The sequence below is a fragment of the Capricornis sumatraensis genome, chromosome X, assembly GCF_032405125.1.
Source record: "Capricornis sumatraensis isolate serow.1 chromosome X, serow.2, whole genome shotgun sequence".
Classification (NCBI taxonomy): domain Eukaryota; kingdom Metazoa; phylum Chordata; class Mammalia; order Artiodactyla; family Bovidae; genus Capricornis; species Capricornis sumatraensis.
The window spans coordinates 25,570,147-25,590,077 of record NC_091092.1 but is presented as its reverse complement, the minus strand read 5'-3'; the positions used below and the strand labels follow the sequence as shown (position 1 = coordinate 25,590,077).

The 19,931-nt window shown below is 41.0% G+C and overlaps 1 protein-coding gene across 1 annotated transcript in view; it reads right to left on the bottom strand.

The window, feature by feature from the left end:
• Positions 1 to 19,931, bottom strand: part of LOC138071336 (dedicator of cytokinesis protein 11) — a 209,137-nt gene that overhangs the window by 141,826 nt on the left and 47,380 nt on the right. Inside the window, exons 2-6 of the mRNA XM_068962866.1 lie at positions 13,835 to 13,951; positions 13,669 to 13,758; positions 12,931 to 13,013; positions 11,705 to 11,774; positions 10,511 to 10,606 (exon numbers count right to left, since the gene is read on the bottom strand). Of these exons, the coding sequence (XP_068818967.1) occupies positions 10,511 to 10,606; positions 11,705 to 11,774; positions 12,931 to 13,013; positions 13,669 to 13,758; positions 13,835 to 13,951 (456 nt within the window). The remainder of the gene's footprint in view (positions 1 to 10,510; positions 10,607 to 11,704; positions 11,775 to 12,930; positions 13,014 to 13,668; positions 13,759 to 13,834; positions 13,952 to 19,931) is intronic.

Genomic DNA, 19,931 nt, shown 5'->3' with positions numbered 1-19,931 from the left:
ACTGAGGTAGGAATGTAGCTTGCAGATCTGGGAAGAGAGCAGATGCCTGGAATCACAGGTCTTGAGTCTCACCCAGCACTCCTGCTTCCCAGCAGTGCAACTGTCCTCACAACTTGCCTTCTCTCCATTTCCTCAGTTGTAAAGTGATGGGATCAGACTACATGATCTGTAATCTCCTTTTCTTTTCATTATCTACATATAACTTTATTGGAAATGAACAAATAACACACCTGCCTTCCCAGCTGGAGGCTACAATCCCCAAGTGATTTCCTACACAGGCTTAAAGCATACAGTCTGCACAGTAAGGAAGTTTCTTAAAGTCATTTCTATAGACATGAGACTGTCCCCACAACAGATTCATAAGATCTCTAAGATTTCTTCTCATTCAAATATTTTATGATATATGTTGGGTTTCAACTTCTGGGAAGCTTTTAAGATACTTTTCAAAGAAGAAAGGAATATCTTAAATCTCTCAGTTCAGTTCAGTCACACAGTCATGTCCAACTCTGTGACCCCATGAACTGCAGCATGCCAGGCTTCCCTGTCCACCACCAACTCCCAGAGCTTGCTCAAACTGATTTCCTTTGATTCGGTGATACCATCCAACCATCTCATCCTCTGTCATCCCCTTCTCCTCCAGCCTTCAATCTTGCCCAGCATCAGGGTCTTTACCAATGAGTCAGTTCTCTGCATCAGGTGGCCAAAGTATTGGAGCTTTAGCTTTGGCATCAGTCCTTCCAGTGAATATTCAGGACTGATTTCCTTTAGGATTGACTGGTTTGATCTCTTGCAGTCCAAGGGACTCTCAAGAGTCTTCTCCAACACCACAGTTCAAAAGCATCAATTCTTCAGTGCTCAGCTTTCTTTATGGTCCAACTCTCATATCCATACATGACTATTGGAAAAAGCATATCTCTGACTAGACAGACCTTTGTAAGCAAAGTAATGTCTCTGCTTTTTAATGTGCTGTCTAGGTATGTAATAGCTTTTCTACCAAGGAGCAAGCGTCTTTTAATTTCATGACTGCAGTCACCATCTGCAGTGATTTTGGAGCCCAAGAAAATAAGTCTATCACTGTTTCCATTGTTTCCCCATCTATTTGCCATGAAGTGATGGGACCAGATGACACAATCTTCATTTTTTGAATGTTGAGTTTTAAGCCAGCTTTTTCACTCTCCTCTTTCATTTTCATCAAGAGGCTCTTCAGTTCCTCTTTGCTTTCTGCCATTAGGGTGGTATCATTTGCATATCTGAGGTTATTGATATTTCTCCCAGCAATCTTGATCCCAGCTTGTGCTTCATCCAGCCTGGCATTTCGCATGATGTACTATGCAAATAAGTTAAATCTCTCATATGGAATCAAAAGGGAAATCAGAAACATGACTTTATAAATTTATATAAATGTGGGGTTCCCCAGGTGGTGCTAATGGTAAAGAATCCACCTGCCAATGCAGGAGACATAAAAGACTCGGTTCGATCTCTCGGTCAGGAAGATCCCCTGGAGGAGGTAATGGAAAACCACTCCAGTATTCATGCTGGGAGAATCCCATGGACAGAGGAGCCTGGCAGGCTATAGTCCACTGGGTTGCAAAGAGTTGGACATGACTGAGCATCTGAGCACAAAATATACTTACTTATTTGGCTGCGCCAGGTCTTGGTTGCTGCATACAGGATCTTTAGTTAATGGCATATGAACTCTTAGGTGCAGCATATGAGATCTAGTTCCCTGACCAGGGACTGAACCCAGACCCCCTGCATTGGGAAAGCAGAGTCTTAGCCACTGGATCAACAGGGAAGTCCCAGAAACATGACATTTTTTAATGTTGCTATTTAGGGTACAGGTCTACCTTGTTATTTTTTTCCATTTTGAAAAGAAGACAGCTGTTAAAATAATGACTATATAGAACAGTGGTAATTACTCTACATCATACCTTTCATCTGATGGCCTCAAGTTCTTTGTACCAGGAGCTAATTTTTTTAATGTCACTTGGGGATTAGCATCTTTATCCATGTTACCTAACAGCAAACTAAGAGACTAAGAGCTCACTCAAGTTCACACGGGCAAGGTGATGGCAGAACTAGGATCACAATCACAGGACAATGACAAAGAATCCTGCCCAAACCTTCCAATAGCTTCCCATTGAGATTAGAATAAGACCTGAAATCCTCCCCATAGCCTGGGATGATATGCATGCTCTGGCCTTGGGTTACCTCATGGACTTTATTTCTAATTATTCAGCTACACTGGCTTACCTGCTGTTTCTCAAACAAAAAAGCGTCCTTTGGACCTTTACGCTTTATGTCCCTTGGGCCTGAATTCTCTTCCCCCACATATCCACAGCTTCTTTCAGGTCTTTGCTTGACTCTTACCTCCTCTGAAAGGCTTTCTGTGACTACCTGCCCTCGTGGCAGCATCTTATTTTATCTTTTTCATAGAATCATCACTATTCAAATATATCTTATTCATCTATGTATCTATTTGCTGTCTCTTTTAAAATGATTAAGGTCCACATCTCATCCACTGCTATAGCCCTAGTACCTGCGAGAGTGCCTGGAACGCAATAAAATTTTGCAAAATGAATGAGGAATGAATGAATAATTCATTCACCAGTGCAGATTCTCCAGTAGTTTCATACAATAGAAGGGTGTTTCTCTGTAATGCCCATATTCTTCTTCCTCTTCCCCCATTTTATTATGTTCCCTAGATGGTGAACACAGCTGAAAATTCCCCACTTTACTCAGTGAGAAGCATGAATCCTGACCAGTGGCTCACCCAGACCACCCAGAAGAACAAAACAGAGTTAGCCAAAGAAGATCATTCTCTGGCATCAGGTTCTGCCAAGTATCTTGAAGGCCCTGAGCTGTTCGGAGAACAACCTTTTGAACATTTACCCCACACAACCCTTTCTGGAGCAGGAACAAAGGGCTTCTGTCACTTGGGTTAATTCAATGATGGAAGGCAGGGAGGTTTGAGCACCTAGTATTCTCAAATTCGGAGAGCCTTTTATCATTTTATGTAACAAATCTCAAGGGTGTTTAACCTATGTGTGTTCCCTAGAGGATAATTATGTACTGTTAAACTCAATGAACCAGGAGCTCTGAGAAAGGATGGTCTGAAGGCTTTGTTAAAGTTAGGTGGGCCAGGAGCAATGTAAAAATCGGGAGGGGGAAATTTACCTGACTCATCTCTCAGAATAGGAAAGAAGAGGCAGCGAGGAAAAGAAGAAAGCAGGAGAATAGGAGACACACTGGGTCTGAGAACTGTTCGGAGCAGAGGAAAGAAATAATGGGGAAGAAAATCCCATAACTTATCAGAAAATTGAGTTGCCGTTAACTACACCAGAATGTTGGGAACGTCATCCTGCTAAAGCACCCCTACCCATAGGTTGGCAACCTAATATATCACGTATGAGACTCTACCATATTATTTTACAGTCCTATCAGGTTTTAATATACTATATAGGTCTACCCTCTGGACAACTGGTTAAAAACCAAATAGCTTTACTTACATAATTCTATCATATCTGGGCCCTGGAAAATTTTTTAACTATTTAGTTTGAAAGTGAAGTCGCTCAGTCGTGTCCGACTCTTTGCGACCCGTGGACTGTAGCCCACCAAGCTCCTCCGTCCATGGGATTCTCCAGGCAAGAATACTGGAGTGGGTTGCCATTTCCTTCTCCAGTTTGAAACAAAGTCTAAAAAGAGGGGTCTACAATCCACCCTTCTCATTAGAGACAAATTAATTTATTGTCTTTCTTGGGGCATGCCATGGCCCTGCTCAAATTTCCGATGACCCCCAGTTACCCACATAGGTAGTAAGGCTCCCATGCCTGATTTGACATTCAAGGCACTCCCACAGCCCTATTAATAATATAAAATAATACCAATTTGTAACATCTGTGGAGTGCCTACTACATTACAGTTCTGACTAAGCGCTTCTCTCATATCAGTGAAATCCTCATAATGACCTTGTGTGGTAATTACTATTATCATCTCCATGCTGCAGCAGAGAAACTGAGGCCCAAGGAGAGAGCGAAGGACCAAATCAACTCTATTTCCCTTGACTACCCAACTTCACCTAATATACTTGCCCTGTACACACTGCCTGCCATGCTCACCTCTTTTCTGATTCCCTTCCTTGACGTCCCCACCCCCTTCAAGAAGCCTTCTCTGGGACTTTCCTGGTGGTCCAGTGGCTAAGACTCTGAGCTTCCAATGCAGGGGGCCTGGGTTTGATCCCTGGTCAGAGACCTAGATCCCACATGCCACACCTAGAAGAGTTCACCTAAGAGCCACAACCAAATATACTGCAGGTCACAACAAAGATCGAAGATCCTGTATGCCACAACTAAGACACAGTGCAGTCTAATTATTTAAAAAAGAAAAAAGAAACCCCTAATAAATGGTTTTAAACATTCACCAATGAATGAGAGAAAAGGAAACATTAAAAAAAAAAAAACTAATTAGTGAGAAATCCCTTACCCATTAAAATAAGTGTAATCTGTTTGTCAGCTGTGAGAGACAGACTGGGAGACTTGCACATACAAGGTATTAGTGTATCAAAAATAAAAGCTTCCCTCTACCCCTGTTCCAATAAACACAGTGACCTTGGCCTCCCAGCAATTATTTTAATTTCATATGTGCTTTTTTAGGTAAAATCCTCTTTTGATTTGTTGTTCTCCCAGTGCAGAAGGCAAAAAAAAAAAAAAACCCTCCTATAACAGTGAAAAAATAAATGAGAACTCTTAGACTCTTGGATATATAACAAATGGCTCTGCTTTGTACAAAAAGGAAGAAAGGGCACCAGAACTGAGTCATACATCAAGCAACTGAACTTGCAACCCTGATAACGTACCCAGACACTTCAGTGTTTAATTGCTAAGAACGGAGAGGAGGGAACTTGAGGAATGTGACCAAACTGAGCCAAGAAGATGCCTAAAGGTGGGTGTCCCAAAGGGTTGGCCAATAATCTGCAACAGATTTTTTTTTTAATGAAAAACCACAGTCAAGATCAGATTCTTCCTTATTCCATATCATTATATCCCTCAGGAAAAACAGTTCTAAATACCACAGGAAGGTCATGTCCAATATCAAAGCTATCTAGTCCACACTAAATTCCTTCACTGATATGGAGAGATGCTGAAAAAAGCAGATGTCCTTAGCAGCTAGCTACTTGGGAAAGAGAGCACGGACGTTTCCGTGATGACTGGCGTTTCTGCCCAAGGGATCATTTATTGTCTATGCTATCTTTAAACTGTTCTCCAGAACTTTCCCAGGAACTGAAGAGGAGCAGTGGGGTGTGTTCTCATGATCTAGAAGGTACAAATTGAGGAAATTAATCACCTATGACAAGGCTTGTCTTGTTTTAACATGAACACTGAGAAAAAAGCAATTATGAGCTGAGTGAAGTGGTCACTGTGCCCAGACAACCAACAGAGCTTCTGGGAGAGCTACAAGCTGCCAGCATCTGCCTCCATGAAAGGACACACTCAGGCACAGATAACTGTGACTTGGGAAGGGACACATGTCATTAGCAGCTCTCCTGTAGCCTGGGTTCCTCAGGGCTAGTTCTCAGCCAGTAACAGGGAAGCTCAGCAAGCACTTCTGGGAAAATGAGAATTGTAGAAAATGGTGCAGACTATATCCCATCTGACCTCACTGGCAGAAAGGTGGATACTGGGGAAAATACAAAGGTTTATTCCCTAAATATGGGGTCTTCCAATCTTTCAATAGGAAGAGCTCAGCTCAGTTTTCACCAGACTTTTTTCCCTAGAGGCCATCCATTGCCCTCAATGTTCTTGCAAAACTGTCTGGCAACTAGCAAGGGAGGCTGAACTTTCTAAAGCAGCTCATGTACAAATTACTTGGGCTACATTATTCATATTGCATTAGAGGTCATGTGCTTGCTTTCTCAAAAGCCCTTATAAAGTAGTAGTCTTCTGATTCTCTTTTATCTACTGGACTTTCTGGAGTCTTTTCTAACCCTCTTTCCTTCATTTTTTTTCTTTCTACCTTCTCACGTGATTCTATTTCTTCCTTCCTGGCTATTAGATGCCCTTATTTCTGAGAGGCAACATGGCCAGGAAAAAGACTCAGACTTGTTGATAAAAATAGTTTTAAAGTGGTTGTGCATAATTTCAAACAATCTAAAGGACTGATTCTGCATAGCTTTTAAAATCCAAAAAATTTTAAGTGAATTAAGATCTGTAAACTTCACCTCCCTCTGAAAGATACCCAGCTGCCCTGCTTTAATCCCCGTCATCCACAGAAGGCTCCGCCAGCCAGTGTCAAGACACAGCGCATCAAAGACATGCAGATAAAATAGGAGGGCAGACACATGGCTCCTGTAGGCTGTTATTTGCCAATGAGTCATGATTAATACCCAGAGCCTTCTGCTGTAGCTTCCTGGTTAGCCTGCTGTGAATTTGCAGGGGCTGTCAACACGCAAATTTTCTGATAGAAAAGGTTCTTTGGTCTCAACTCTGCGAGTGCTAGCCCGGTGGTGAGCTCATTATTGAAGCCACCAAAGCCTGTCGCCAGCATGGGCTAGAGTTCCTAGCAAACAGGGGACTCTGCATGTACCAAAAGTCAAACTACCACCAGGATCGGGAAAATGACTCAACCAACAGCATACCTGAATCATCTTCCCATTCACTCAGGAGAGGAATTAATATTCTTCATGTCAAAGATTGGCACAGTAGAAGGAAATATATAGAATTTTCCCTTTCAGAGTGTCTCATAAACTCTAGCCCTCCACCTCGGTTCTTCTGACCTCTGCCTGAGCCAATCCAGGCCTGATGTGTATGATCCCTTACCCTGTACAGGGCACTTAGGGATATGAGCCTGAGGCCTCCAGTGCATCTCAGTTTATTGGCCTGTACTTCTGCTTTGGCCCTTAGTCCAACTTTAGCCTGATGACTATAAAACTGCTATCCGCGCCCCATCCTCCCCCTGCCTGTTCCATACACTCACACGCCCTCTGTTTATGTAGGGAGAAAGAGTACAGTAAACATTACAAGTTTCCACTAATTTCAACGATGCTAAACTAAATAAGAGTTAAAGCACAATTTTTATAGGAAAAAAATATCTTGGTGAAATCCTTCAGATACCTTTAACTGAATCTGGCTGGACCTTCCTCTCATGCCCAGTCTAGCCATGAGAAAATCTGTAAACCCACTACTTATTGCTATGGCTTTAGGAGGTAAAAACCAGAAGAACATAGGTTGTATATTCAGCTCCCAGAAATCCAAAATGGAGACTCAGAATCCATAATAAAGAAGAGCTGGGATAAATGAAATCCATAACCAGAGACAATTCCCAAAGCTCATTATGGCCTTTATATTTCAAATTATTCCCCATTCATTTTTTTAAAAAGAACTGTGTAGCACATATGACCAAATTGATTTACTCTTCTTTTCCTTTCTCTGCTTACTGTTTGGTAAAGGTTTTGAAAAGAATAGGTGTTTTTATGTTATGTGAATTACATCTCACTTTTTCAAAAAGAAGAAAGAAGTGGCGAAAATATGAACAGCTGGGGATAAAAAAAAAAAAAAAAGGGAGGGGGAAGCAAAGAGCCTAGCTCAGCAGCAGCATAGAAACGATTAGCCGGAAACAAGCAGCAGCTGTCCCCTTCAGCCAGGCCACGTGGTCACCAGGTCACCTCAGACCCACGACCCACTTCATGAATTTATGGTCCCTGCCTGGCCTTTGTTAAGTAGTGGAGTTTCAAACCTCCGGGGGAGATGATACAAAAGCTGAACAATCAATCTTTGACTGAGTGAATTGCTTTTCTATTTCCATTATAACAAGTTACAATAAATTTAGTGGCTAAAAACAACATAAATGTACTATCTCACAATTCTGAAGGTTAGACATCTGACATGGCTCTCACCAGGCTAAAATTAAGGTTAAGAGCAGAGTTCTGCTCCTTTCTGAAGGCTCTAGGGGACAATCCACTTCCTTGCCTTTCCCAAAGCTTCCTGAATCTTTGCCTGCATTTCTCGGCCCTTCCTCCATCTTCAGAGCCAGCAACATAGCATCTCTCTTTGACTCCGCTTCTACCCTTACATCTCTTTCCCTAACTCTCCTCTTTTGCTTTTGTCTTCCAGTTAAAAGGACCCTTATGATTACATTGGATAATCCAGGCTAATCTCCCTACTAGCTGACTAGTGATTTTTTATACTCCCCTTTGCCATGTAAGGGAATACTTATAGATTCCAGGGATTGGGAATGTAAGTCTTGGCCGGGGCGGGGGGGGGGGGGCTTTATTCTGCCTACCACATCAATCAATCTGTAGTTCATGAATTATGATAAAAAATTTGAAAGCATACACCTTTTACAGACAACTGCATTTGCATTTATAATATATAAGCTCCTTAAAAAGTAATATTGGGACTTCCCTAGTGGTCCAGTGGTTGAGACTTCGCCTTCCAATGCATGGGATGCAAATTCTATCCCTGGTCGGGGAACTAAGATCCCACATGCTGCAGAGCAACTAACTCATGCCACAACTAGAGAGCACACATACCATAACTGAGTCCACACTGTAACTAGAGAAGCGTGTATGCCGCAACGAAGAGCCTGCATGCTGCAATGAAGACCCAGCAGAGCCAAAAGAGAAAAAACTAAAGAGGAATTTCTTTTTTAAAAAAGTTATATGTAAAACAAATTATAATTTAAAGTCATTATAGGTGAAAGTGTTAGTCACTCAATCATGTCTGACTCTTTGTGACCCCATGGACTGTATGGACTGTAGCCCACCAGGCTCCTCTTTCCATGGAATTCTCCAGGCAAGAATATTGGAGTGGGTTGCCATTTCCTTCTCCAGGGGATCTTCCCAACCCAGGGATGGAACCCAAGTCTCCTGCATTGTAGGCAGATTCTTTACCACCTGAGCCACCAGGGAAGTCCCAAAGTCATTAGACTAACTCACTATTGAAACGAATCCTGTGGTGAATGGTTCTGTAAAGATATTAACACCCTGATGTCTTCTTTTAGGAATCCAGATTTTCATACATTTACTTAATGTTAGACTAAAGCTTAAGTATGGGTAAAGCATTTTAACATTTTGAGAAGTTAAAGAAAGAGAGTGGAATCAAAAACCACAGAACCATTTTCTAAGAGATTGCCCAGAATTATCACCTTCACATGGACATTTCTGAACCTGATAACTCTGATAGGAAATATAATAAAGACTTTAATCTCACTCACTCAGCTAGGGAGCACCAACAACATGCTGATTAAGATCACAGGCTCAGGTATCTGCCTACCTAGGTTCTGATCCTACCTCTGAAAACCTAAAGCTATATGACTTTGGGTTAATCACTGAATTTCTTTGTGCCTCACTTTCCACATGTGTCAACCAAGAATAATAATTCTATCTGTATCTTAGGATTGCCATGAGGATTAAGAGATACAGAATATGAAACATTCAGTATGGTGCCTGGCAGAGATCAATAAATGGATTTTCTTATCTTCACCACGTGCCAATGCACAGGTTTAGGTGCAAAAGACATATAGGAAGTATTTTACAAGTTAGATTCATTATTTTTAGCACTTGAAAATGAAAATGAGAATAGGACATAACCACTAAATGGAAAGCAGCAGGCAAAATATTAAATTAAGATAAAACTTGAGTGTTCCCTTGGTAGACACCCATGGTTTCTGCTTGCAGGTTATGTGGAAGATAGAATGACCTTTTTTACTTAATGGAAGTGTGAATCACCCTCGGCAAACCACATGATGTGATATTGAATATCCGAAAGAACAGTTATATTTGGTATCAGAGAATAATTTGGTTTTCTGCTCAGAATCTTCAAGTAGCTTGTTAGTTTTACCTTTGGATTTTAATGGCTCTCCACCACCTCCTGAACAAAAGCCAACTTCATGCCTGAGGCATTCATGGCACAACTTGATCCCTCTCACTGTTTCTAACTTCATCTTGCACAAACCCCATGCATAAAGTTGCTATTCTGGCCAAACTACAAAACTCTAGTTCTGACAGGACTAAGGTAAGCCTTGGTATAGTAGCTAATTTGGTATGTTTTTTAAAATCTAGTTTGGAGGTTTCTGCAGGCCAGGAATACCATCTTAGATATCCATACATTTTCCCTATAGTTATCGGCACATAGAATGAGCAACTAATTAAATTTGTTAAAGAGAGAGAGTACCCTATTATTCTACTCAATTTACATTCATCTCCACACAGGAACCTTTGATGCCTTTTTTTGTTTCAAAGCTATTTTCTTCATTCAACTGACAGCCTCCTTTTCAAACACCCTGATTCAGAAGATAATAATTACATTTCTTTAAAAAGGTATGCTTCTAAATTTATCTAAGGTTTCAGAGTTCTTCAATTCCATACTTCTGTGAGAATCCTCTCACTAAAGAATTTTTTTTTTTTTGGCTGGGGCTCCTTGCTAAAAAGCTTTTAAAAAGAAATAGTTTCCAGAGAGGCTAGTCATGGCACTATCCTTAAAATGATGAAACAATAATAATAACTACTTCCTACCTTCATGGTAACTGTGATGGTGCTATTTACATTGGCTTTATGCAACCAGCCTTGTTTGATCACACCACCCTTCTGAGAGCATAAAGATGACGAATCCTGAAACAGAGGGAAAACCATCAGTGAAACAGCAGCTGGCCCATTATCTAATCAAACAATTGGGGAGCACGAACTAGGCCCTGACCCATTTTGCAAAGCATAAAGCTCCCTCTCCCTGTACCCCCCACTTCCCCTTGAAGATGCCTGATTAAACTTGAAATTGTTAATAACAGGATGAAAGGCCCTGTGCTGAGAAATGGAATACTGCCTGCCATATCAGTAGACAAAGGATGTCAAAGTCAACAGCAATTGCAGCCACCAAGGATGGTGAGCTGGTGAGCCCTGAGAGAATCCAGGAAGGAAAGAATACCTGCCATCTAGCAGCCATCAGACTGCAGCCACTCCCTGCATTAAGCCCTGAGGAAACTCAGGATACTGGCTCCAGATATCGGAGGTACATTTCAAAGGAATGATGTCAGTGAGCCATCTTTCCAGACGTAGAAAAGTGCTAAATTCCTTAACTTGGTTTTCTTTAATTAACAATCATCTTTTGATGTTCAGAATTCCTGCCCTTCATCACAAAATTTCTAAATAACCTGGCTCCTCCTCTTGCCTCCACTGAACAGTTCTTTCAGGGTTACTTGAGATGCTGCCGTCCTAAAAATGTCGACTGAATAAAAACATAACTCTCAACTTTTAGATTGTGGATATTTTTTAAGTCCACAGTGCCATGCACACAATAGACACTCAATATTTACTGAATCATATGGGCTGTCTTATGGGAAAGTCTTCTGCATTATGGAAACGGTCAAATTTCACCCAGATGTCTGGGTTCTCTGTTCCAAGAGGGATCTATCAGGCAGGAGAGTCCATATGAATCACCACACCACATGCCCAGTGCAGGAAAAACAACCCCACAAGTGTGTCCCACAGGTGGGAAAATGGCTTTATATACACATCACAGCCCATTTCACTTTATTTTTCCTAAACTCCATTTGGAAATGCAACAGTGTTAATTAAAAAAAAAAAAAACACTCATTAGCTTGAAAGTTTGCTCCAGATCATTCATAAACAATTCTTTCCCTCATCTTTTCTCAGAGAAATCTCTCTCAACACAAGGGACCTTGAAGAAGCCAGTGCAATTGCCCCCATCTTTACCTCATCCTTCTCACAGTCCTCATCAATCTCAAACACATGATTGGGAATCTTTTCTGGTCGCAGAGACTTGCTGAAAATACAAAAGAGTTGTCTTAGACACTGAGCAGAATAGAAAAAAAGAAACCAAATCAAGATGAGTAGACTTCTTTCTTTCACAACCAAGAAAATGCCAAGACATAAGACGGAGGAATTCTTTTCTCCTTTCCAAACTCATATTCTCCCCTCTGGCATGACCTTCTGTAAAAGGACTCCCACATATGCAGCCAACAGCAAAGACATAACTAAGCCCAAATTGCAAGGATTGCACGCCAGAGCTGTCAGTGGTGGTGGGACCTTATCTTTCCCAGGCCAAAAAGCAACCCCATGTCATTCTGGCTCTTCCATCTGTTTGCTATATGATCCTGGACTGACCATCTTAGGACTCAGCTTTAAAGGACATTTTTAAGACTCAGTTTTCGTCTGTGGGAATGTGCCTTGAAAGCTACCAAAGGCTACACCAAGTCTTATTCTCCAAAACATCTCCCATGTGATATCCTGTGAGGTTAATAATCTTATGGATGAAAAGGGGAGGAAAGTGAGCGTTCAAGTGGCTGAGTGACCAGCCCAAGGTCACCCAGCTAGGAAGTGGTGATTTGAACCTTGACAGTCTGGCTGTTGGGCCAGAGTGCTCACAGCAGCCTTTTATCTGCATGAAAGAGATGCACTTAAAAAAATTATCTGCTTATTTATTGGGCTGCATCAGGTCTTAGTTGCGGCACATGAGCTTAGTTGCCTCACAGCATGTGGGGTCAAAGTTCCCCAACCAGGAATCTAACCCATGTCCCCGGCATTGCAAGGCAGATTCTTAACCACTGGATCACCAGGAGAGTTTCAAGAGATGTACTTTTGTCAAGAGATGTCTGGGGCCATCAAACTGAGTCAAATGTCTTCTAGCTTTTTCACTGACAGCACTAGAAAATGCTCACAACATTATCCAGAATCAAAGAAGGATGATTTTACGGTCAATATACATGCACCAAAGCCAAGAAGTGAACATGTCCATTTTGGAAAAAATTTCAATAAGCAAAAATATCCAATTACCCAAAACACACTTAACCAAACATGCTGGTTGTTTGAGGTTTTGCTTTATTATCTGTTATAATTGAGAAGCTTCACAAGAGGTTTGAAAAAATGTAAAACGTTTAATAACTCGCCTCTTGAAAGTTTCTCTTAAATTCTAAACTTACCATGGCAGCATTCGAAAGTCTCCAGAGAAGTCTTCATACTTGTAGTTCACCACATGCCAATCTGTGCTATAGGTTTTAATACACTGAAAGAAAATAGGAATCTTTAATTTGAAATGTAGGAAGGGTACATGCACACTGTTTTTATGTCTGGTAATAAGCTGACGGGGCTTCCCTGGTGGCTCAGGGGTAAAGAATCTGCCCTCAATGCAGGAGACCGGGGTTGGATCCCTGGGTCGGGAAGATCCCCTGGAGGAGGGCATGGCAACCCACTCCAGTATTCTTGCCTGGAGAATCCCATGGACAGAGGAGCCTGGTGGGCTACAGTCCATGAGATAACAAAGAATCGGACATGACTGAAGCGACTAAGCAGCAGCAGCAGCAATAAGCTGACAGACTTTTAAAACTCATCTGGGGAATGCTGGTACTGAGACCTTCCTTTGGGGATTAACTGTGTCTTCCTAAACCAGTTGATGGTAATAAATCCCAATTCACATGTTCTCTTGGACTCTCTGACTTCAAGTCCAAACAGTATTCAAGTTTATAAAAAAAAAGACTAAGAATACAAGCTACTTGTGAAAGTATTTAAGCTGTATCCTCTATGTCACATCAAATAGAGTTGTTATGTAGATCAGTTAAATTCTAGTAATTTTGTTTTCCATTTACACTAAGTATTTTAAATACAGCATTTATTAAATGAATGAATAATGACTTTTCTTCTGTGGCCTCTGAGCCTCTTACCTCCTTGACAAACAAACTCTGGGCCCTCTTCTCACCATCTTCTGGTACAGTGGACTGGACTGTTCGGCGTTGACGACTGATCACGGAGATCTAGAAGACACAGAATATTTTTGCTATACGAACCAGCCTGAAAAATGCAATTTTGAAGAAGTACTAGTGGACTCACAGATATATCTTCCATTGGAAACATAAGCAGGTCTCGGAGCGGGTCGCTGTAAATCTGAGTTTTTCTTTGGGCAATAACATTCTCATAGTCCAAGGGCTCAACAACTTTGGTCTTTTCCTTTAGAAGAGACAAAAAGAAAGTAATACTGTCAAACAGACTGAAGTTCCTGGTCATGTGTCCAAGATACATTATTTCACCAAAGGGATTACTGATAATCAGCACTTAAGGGAGACACTTTTATGAGAGAAACCATCTCTATAATTAGACACACACACCAAATACACACACACACACACACACACACACACACACACACACACACACACACACACACACGTCTCTGCTAAAGGCAAGAGTTCAGGAGAGACAGCCCTGTACTCTGCTTGTCCATGTACCCCCCAACAATTTATTGAATTTAAGACAAAACAAAAAGTGGCCTATCTAGAAGCCTGTGAGTTGATAATGAGTATGCACTATTCACTGGGTAACTGAAAGGGGGAGAGTATCAACATTCCGGTGCCCGTTTGGTACCAGGCACGTTGTCCAAAGGATGCCTTAAGTTCTGCCACAGCCGGGGCAGGTAATGGGTCCTGGAGATGCTTGATTCAGTGGACAGGGCATGAAAGGATGAGGTTCCAGGTGGCAAAGTCAGGGGTCCCTGTGGGACTTGCAGGTGACACAGCCATTGACAGTAGAGTCCAGCCCGAGACTAAGGTTGCAAGGAGTAGGGTTAGTGACTCTGAGAAATCCAGGATGTGATTCTTTTAATAAGAGTGGTAACAGCATTTACTAAGCCCTTTCTAAATGCCAGGCACCATGCCAAGTGCTTTCTCTACAGTTTTTCATGTAAGACTCATAATAACCCTATGAAACAGGTTGAATCTTTGTCCCCACTTTACAGATGAGGAAATCCTGGACTCAAATCAGGTTAAGTAACTTGCCCACCTTCAGAGCTGGAATTTAAACCTGCATCTGACTCCAAAGCTCTGTTCTTTCTACTTCATGCAGCCTTCCCTTGCCTGAGAAATACAGAAAGATACAAAAGAACAAGGCACTGAACTTGGAATAGGATCCCATCTCCTACCTTCAACAAATCTAAAAGATGGTAACAAAAACAGTATAGAGGTGCCTCAAGAAAGTAATAATAGAACTACCATATGATCCAACAATCCCAATGCTGGATATAATATTTGAAGGGAAAGAAATCATTATCTCAAATAGATAGCTGCACTCCCAAGTTCACTGCAACACTATTCACAATAACCAAAACACGGAAGCAACCTAGGTTTCCATCAAGAGAGGAATGGAATTTTTAACAACATAAAATAGATAGATAGACAGATAGGAAGGTTGTTCAGTCACAGAAAAGAAGGAATTCTGCTGCTTGAATAAATCTTGGAGGCATTATGCTAAGTGAAATAAGTCAGACAAATATTATACGGTATCACTTATATGGTAGAATCTAAAAAAAAGTAGAATGGTGGTTGCTAAGGGCAGGGGGATGAGGGAAAATGGGGGAGAAGTTAGTCAAAGGGTAGAAACTTTCAGTTATAAGTTAAGTTCTGAGGATCTAATGTACAGCATGGTGACTATATTATATTGTATACTTGAAATTTGCTGACAGTAGATCTTAGACATTCTCACACACACAGAAAAGGTAATCATGTGAGGTGATAGATGTATTAATTAACTTGATTGTGGTAATCACTTCCCAATGATACATATATATGAAATCATCACATTGAAGCTTTTCAATATATACTTTGATTTTTCAATTATATCTCAATAAGTCTGTTGGAAAAAAAGATCTGAACAAAGATATACTTTATTTCAAGTCAAATTTGAATTTATCGACCCATGGGATTAAATCAAGCAGATTATCCCTATCATGACCTATGAGTTGAAACAAAAGAAAAAAAAAAACTCTTAGTTTGTGAACACAGAGATTTTTCTGATAGGAAAATTTGACCCCCTTGTCCCACATCTGCCATGTTTCATGGACCCAATGAAAGAACACCGTGAATGCAGCTTCCAGCCCTAACAATCAGAGTGCGTGATCCATTTCTCAGAGAAAAATGAGAATAAAGTGAATAAAGCCCCATCGAAGAAGGCAAGACTTAGTGAAAATAATTTCAAAGTCTTGCTTTTGGTGCCAACTATCTTCCCATACAGATTGCAAAAACAGTCCTCAAATTTCAATGTTTAACCTGTTGGATTAGCATCTATTAATCTCTCTGCATAGTAATTTCATAAGTACCTACTCCAAGCAACTTTGAAAAACAAATCCTCCTTCAGCTTTCTAACGTAGCTGTCAAATTAATATGCTATAGGATACAGCAAAATGAACCACTTATTTACACGTGCAGTATATGCACTCTAAAAATGAAACTTGCAGTTGTCCGTGTGTTTTAAAGGCCACATATTCGTGTTACAGAAAAAAAGGTTTCACTTTTCATAGAAAACCGATTCAACTAAGCATTCTGGGTCTTTGGTCCTATTTCTTTATCAGTGGTAGCTCAAATGCAGAAAAGGTAGAGTGGCTATTCTGAGTCCCACAAATCTTCCCCTGAAAGAAGATCTAGGCCTGTGAATCAGGCTTCATCTTTTTAAGAGGAAAAAGAGAAGGACTAAGGGCTCCCTCCCCTCAGCCAGCTGCCTCTGATCTGAACTTTTATCTCCAGCCCTCTCCCAGGCATTAAAAGCCCAAACTGTCAGTGGAAGAGAAAGGCTACAGTAGGAGTCAGCCCCAAAGAACCGCACCCTACATTTCCTTTCCTGTAGGACTCAGTGTAACTCTGTTGGCATCAGAGACAATGAAAACCTTTGACTTTTAGAATTATCATGATTTAATAGCAGCTCTGCCTGGCAGTCTATGTATAATTTTTAAAAATTAATTTGCATTGGAGTATAGTTGCTTTACAATGCTGTCTTTATTTCTACTGTATAGCAAAGTGAATCAGCCATTGTGTATACGATATATCCCCTTGCCTGGCAGTCTAGAACATAAAATGCTTATCTAACTTTCCTATTTGGCTTTATCATTTGATGATCAGACTTACAGGGTTACTCTAAATAAAGCTTCTATCATACACAAAAAGGGTCTTCCTCTCAGATTTGGGAACTGCCTTCCTGCCAGTTGGTGCACTGATTGGCCTGAAAAGGTGCTTTCTCATAACGCAAGAACACTGTGTTATAATAAACGGTACTTTATAAGCATCCAAATCATAGCAAGCTCCCACTGTGTACTTCTCTAAATTCTGTAGCAGCATTAAGTAAAAGGCAAAAGCATTCATATAATCTGGAGAGAAGCAAGCATATGTTTCAGTCTTCTCTTCCTAAGTAGTGACAGGAAAACCGTCAGCCTAAATTTGGAACCTACTCAGTTTTCACCATGTAGGAGAAAAAAAAAAGGTTTGCCTTTCAAAGTTCATATTCACTGATTCCTGAGGGCTCTTGAAATAACTTGCTGGTTATATTATTAGAGGTTTGGGTGTTGTTTCACTCCAAAATGACTTTAACGTTTTAAGAAAACAATTTCAATATATATTCTACCTGTTTCTTAACCCAAACCTGTGAAATAGACAAGGAAAATACTATTGTTTCAAAGTTACACATGAAGAAACTGGCTCAGAGGCTTAAGATCAGCTGTCTATATCCAATGGTAGAATCTAGATTCAAACCCAGGTCTTCCAACTACTGATCCTTTTTCTGTTCTTAGTGTGCGTCCATGCTCAGTCACTCCAGCTGTGTCTGACTCTTTGCAACCCCATGGACTGTAGCCAGCCAGGCTCCTCTATCCATGGGATTCTCCAGGTAAGAAAACTGGAATGGGTTGCCATGTGCTTCACAAGGAGATCTTCCCGACCCAGGGATCAAACCCAGATCTCCTGCATTGAAGGCGGATTCTTTACCCACTGAGCCACCGAGGAAGCCCCTCTGTTCTTAGCAGTGTCTCTCAACTCAACTTACTCATGTAAAAAGTCTTCAAAGATTTTTGCCACAACTTCTGCGCTATTATATACTTCATATTTTTCTTCAAATCTCTTTTCCATTGAAATGGATTTATTGAAACAGTAAACTTCGTATCAGTCCCCCAGAGGAAACTAAGTCAATATTTTCCTAATCCCTAGTAAAAAAATGTCAATCTCTGTACTGTGGTTTGGGACACAGTACACTCTTCCAGACTTAGGACACTAGGACCAAATCTAAATAGACTTCCATGTATAAACCCTCGAACTGTGAAGAAATGCACAATTCCACAAATAAAGATAACTTTATGATTTCTAACATAGATTGAAATAACAGAGATTGAAAAAGGGAACTTATCAGTACAGATTCAGATACAATCTGCTTCTTGGTACAAAGAGAGGAAGGTACAAAGACGTATCTTCATTGGGAATCACCAAGAGCATCAAACACTGAAAACTTTATGCTTTAGTGGTAGTCCCTCTATATCTACTGTCCAGTGTGACTGATCATTCATCATCTTAACTTATGTATGTATCAATGTAAAACCAAGTTTGCAATCCTGAAATAATATGTAAATATGTATATGCAAGTATATTATATATTCAACCCCCCAACCACTCATGTATTTAATAGGGCACAAAGACTTCCCTACTGGTCCAGTGGCTAAGATACCACACTCCCAATGCAGGGAGCCCGGGTTCCATCCTTGGTCAGAGAACTAGATCCCACATGCCACAACCAAGACCTGGAGTAGCCAAATAAATAATAAATAAGTAAAAATAAAAGTGCACATTACTAGTAAGCTGGTTTAGTACTGGAGTGGGTTGCCACTTCCTTCTCCAGGGGATCTTCCCGAACCAGGGATTGAACCCAGGTCTCCCACATTGGAAGCAGACACTTTAACCTCTGAGCCACCAGGGAAGCCATATCATTGGAAACCGTATCATTTCAGTTTCATTTTTAAAAAGTAATCATAATCATGTAGTATTTCTCTGTCAACAGTGCAAAATCAGCCTGCTGATTTAAATCATTACTTCTGTTTAGATATTACACCAAAGGTCATTCGTTCACTGGTAAATTTTTGACTTTAGAAACTAGTTCTGCTTAAGAATGCTAAGAATGTCTCTTCTACAAGTCTGCAGTGAACACTGCTTGACAGAATCCCTTCTGTATCACACTGGGAGAGAGAGCAGAGCAGGCAGAAGGCTTAGCAGTGGGGCATGGAGCCAATTCAAAATCTCCTCCTGCCACCTCCTTCTCCACATTAAGTTTTGGTGCCAGAAGGAGAGCGGCAACAACTGGTTTAAGAAGGAGAATGATGGCGACCAAAAGTTAGAAGCTGATTTTCGCAGTATTGTGATCAGACTACAGTTTCAATGGCATCTGAACAGAATCATATTGAAAATAACAACCATCTTAGAAAAGAAGGAAGACTCAAACAGAGGGGGTTACTCCATGCATCTCTCCTTCCCACCCATTGCCCACTTCCCTCCCTTGGGAATGACTCCAGACACCCTCTAAGGGATTTAGCTCCCCTTTTGTTTCAGACATCTGGAGCCCGGTTTGGAAGGCTTTCTCCACAGAGATCTCAAAATAACACTTTACACTCAAAATGGCCCACTGGGGACATGCTGCTTCCAGCAATGCAGAAAAGAAAGTGGGTTGAGGGGCAGAGCACTCTTATCAAGTCCCTGCTAAGCTCCAGGCTTTGTGCTAGCCCTGGGTGGCTCAACTGGTAAAGAATCTGACTGCAATGCAGGAGGATCTGGGTTCGATCGCTGGGTTGGGAAGATACTATTCTGGCCTGGAGAATTCCATGGGCTATATAGTCTGTGGGATCACAAAGAGTCAGACACGACTGAGCAACTTTCACTTTCACTTCAATTTGAGGAGCTCATGATCTAGAGGGGGAGGTTGATAAAGCCAGGACGGTTTTGATCACAGAAACTGTTATACTTGATCACAAGTATAACACTTGATCTGTTTAACTTGATCACAGAAACTGTTACAACTTGAAGCCCCATTTGGCTTCCACACATGTGTCAGACCCTTTGATTATCACATTTTCTTCCAACAAAATGACTGCACAAGTGTTCTTGCACATTAAAGTGTGTGAGCCCATCTATTC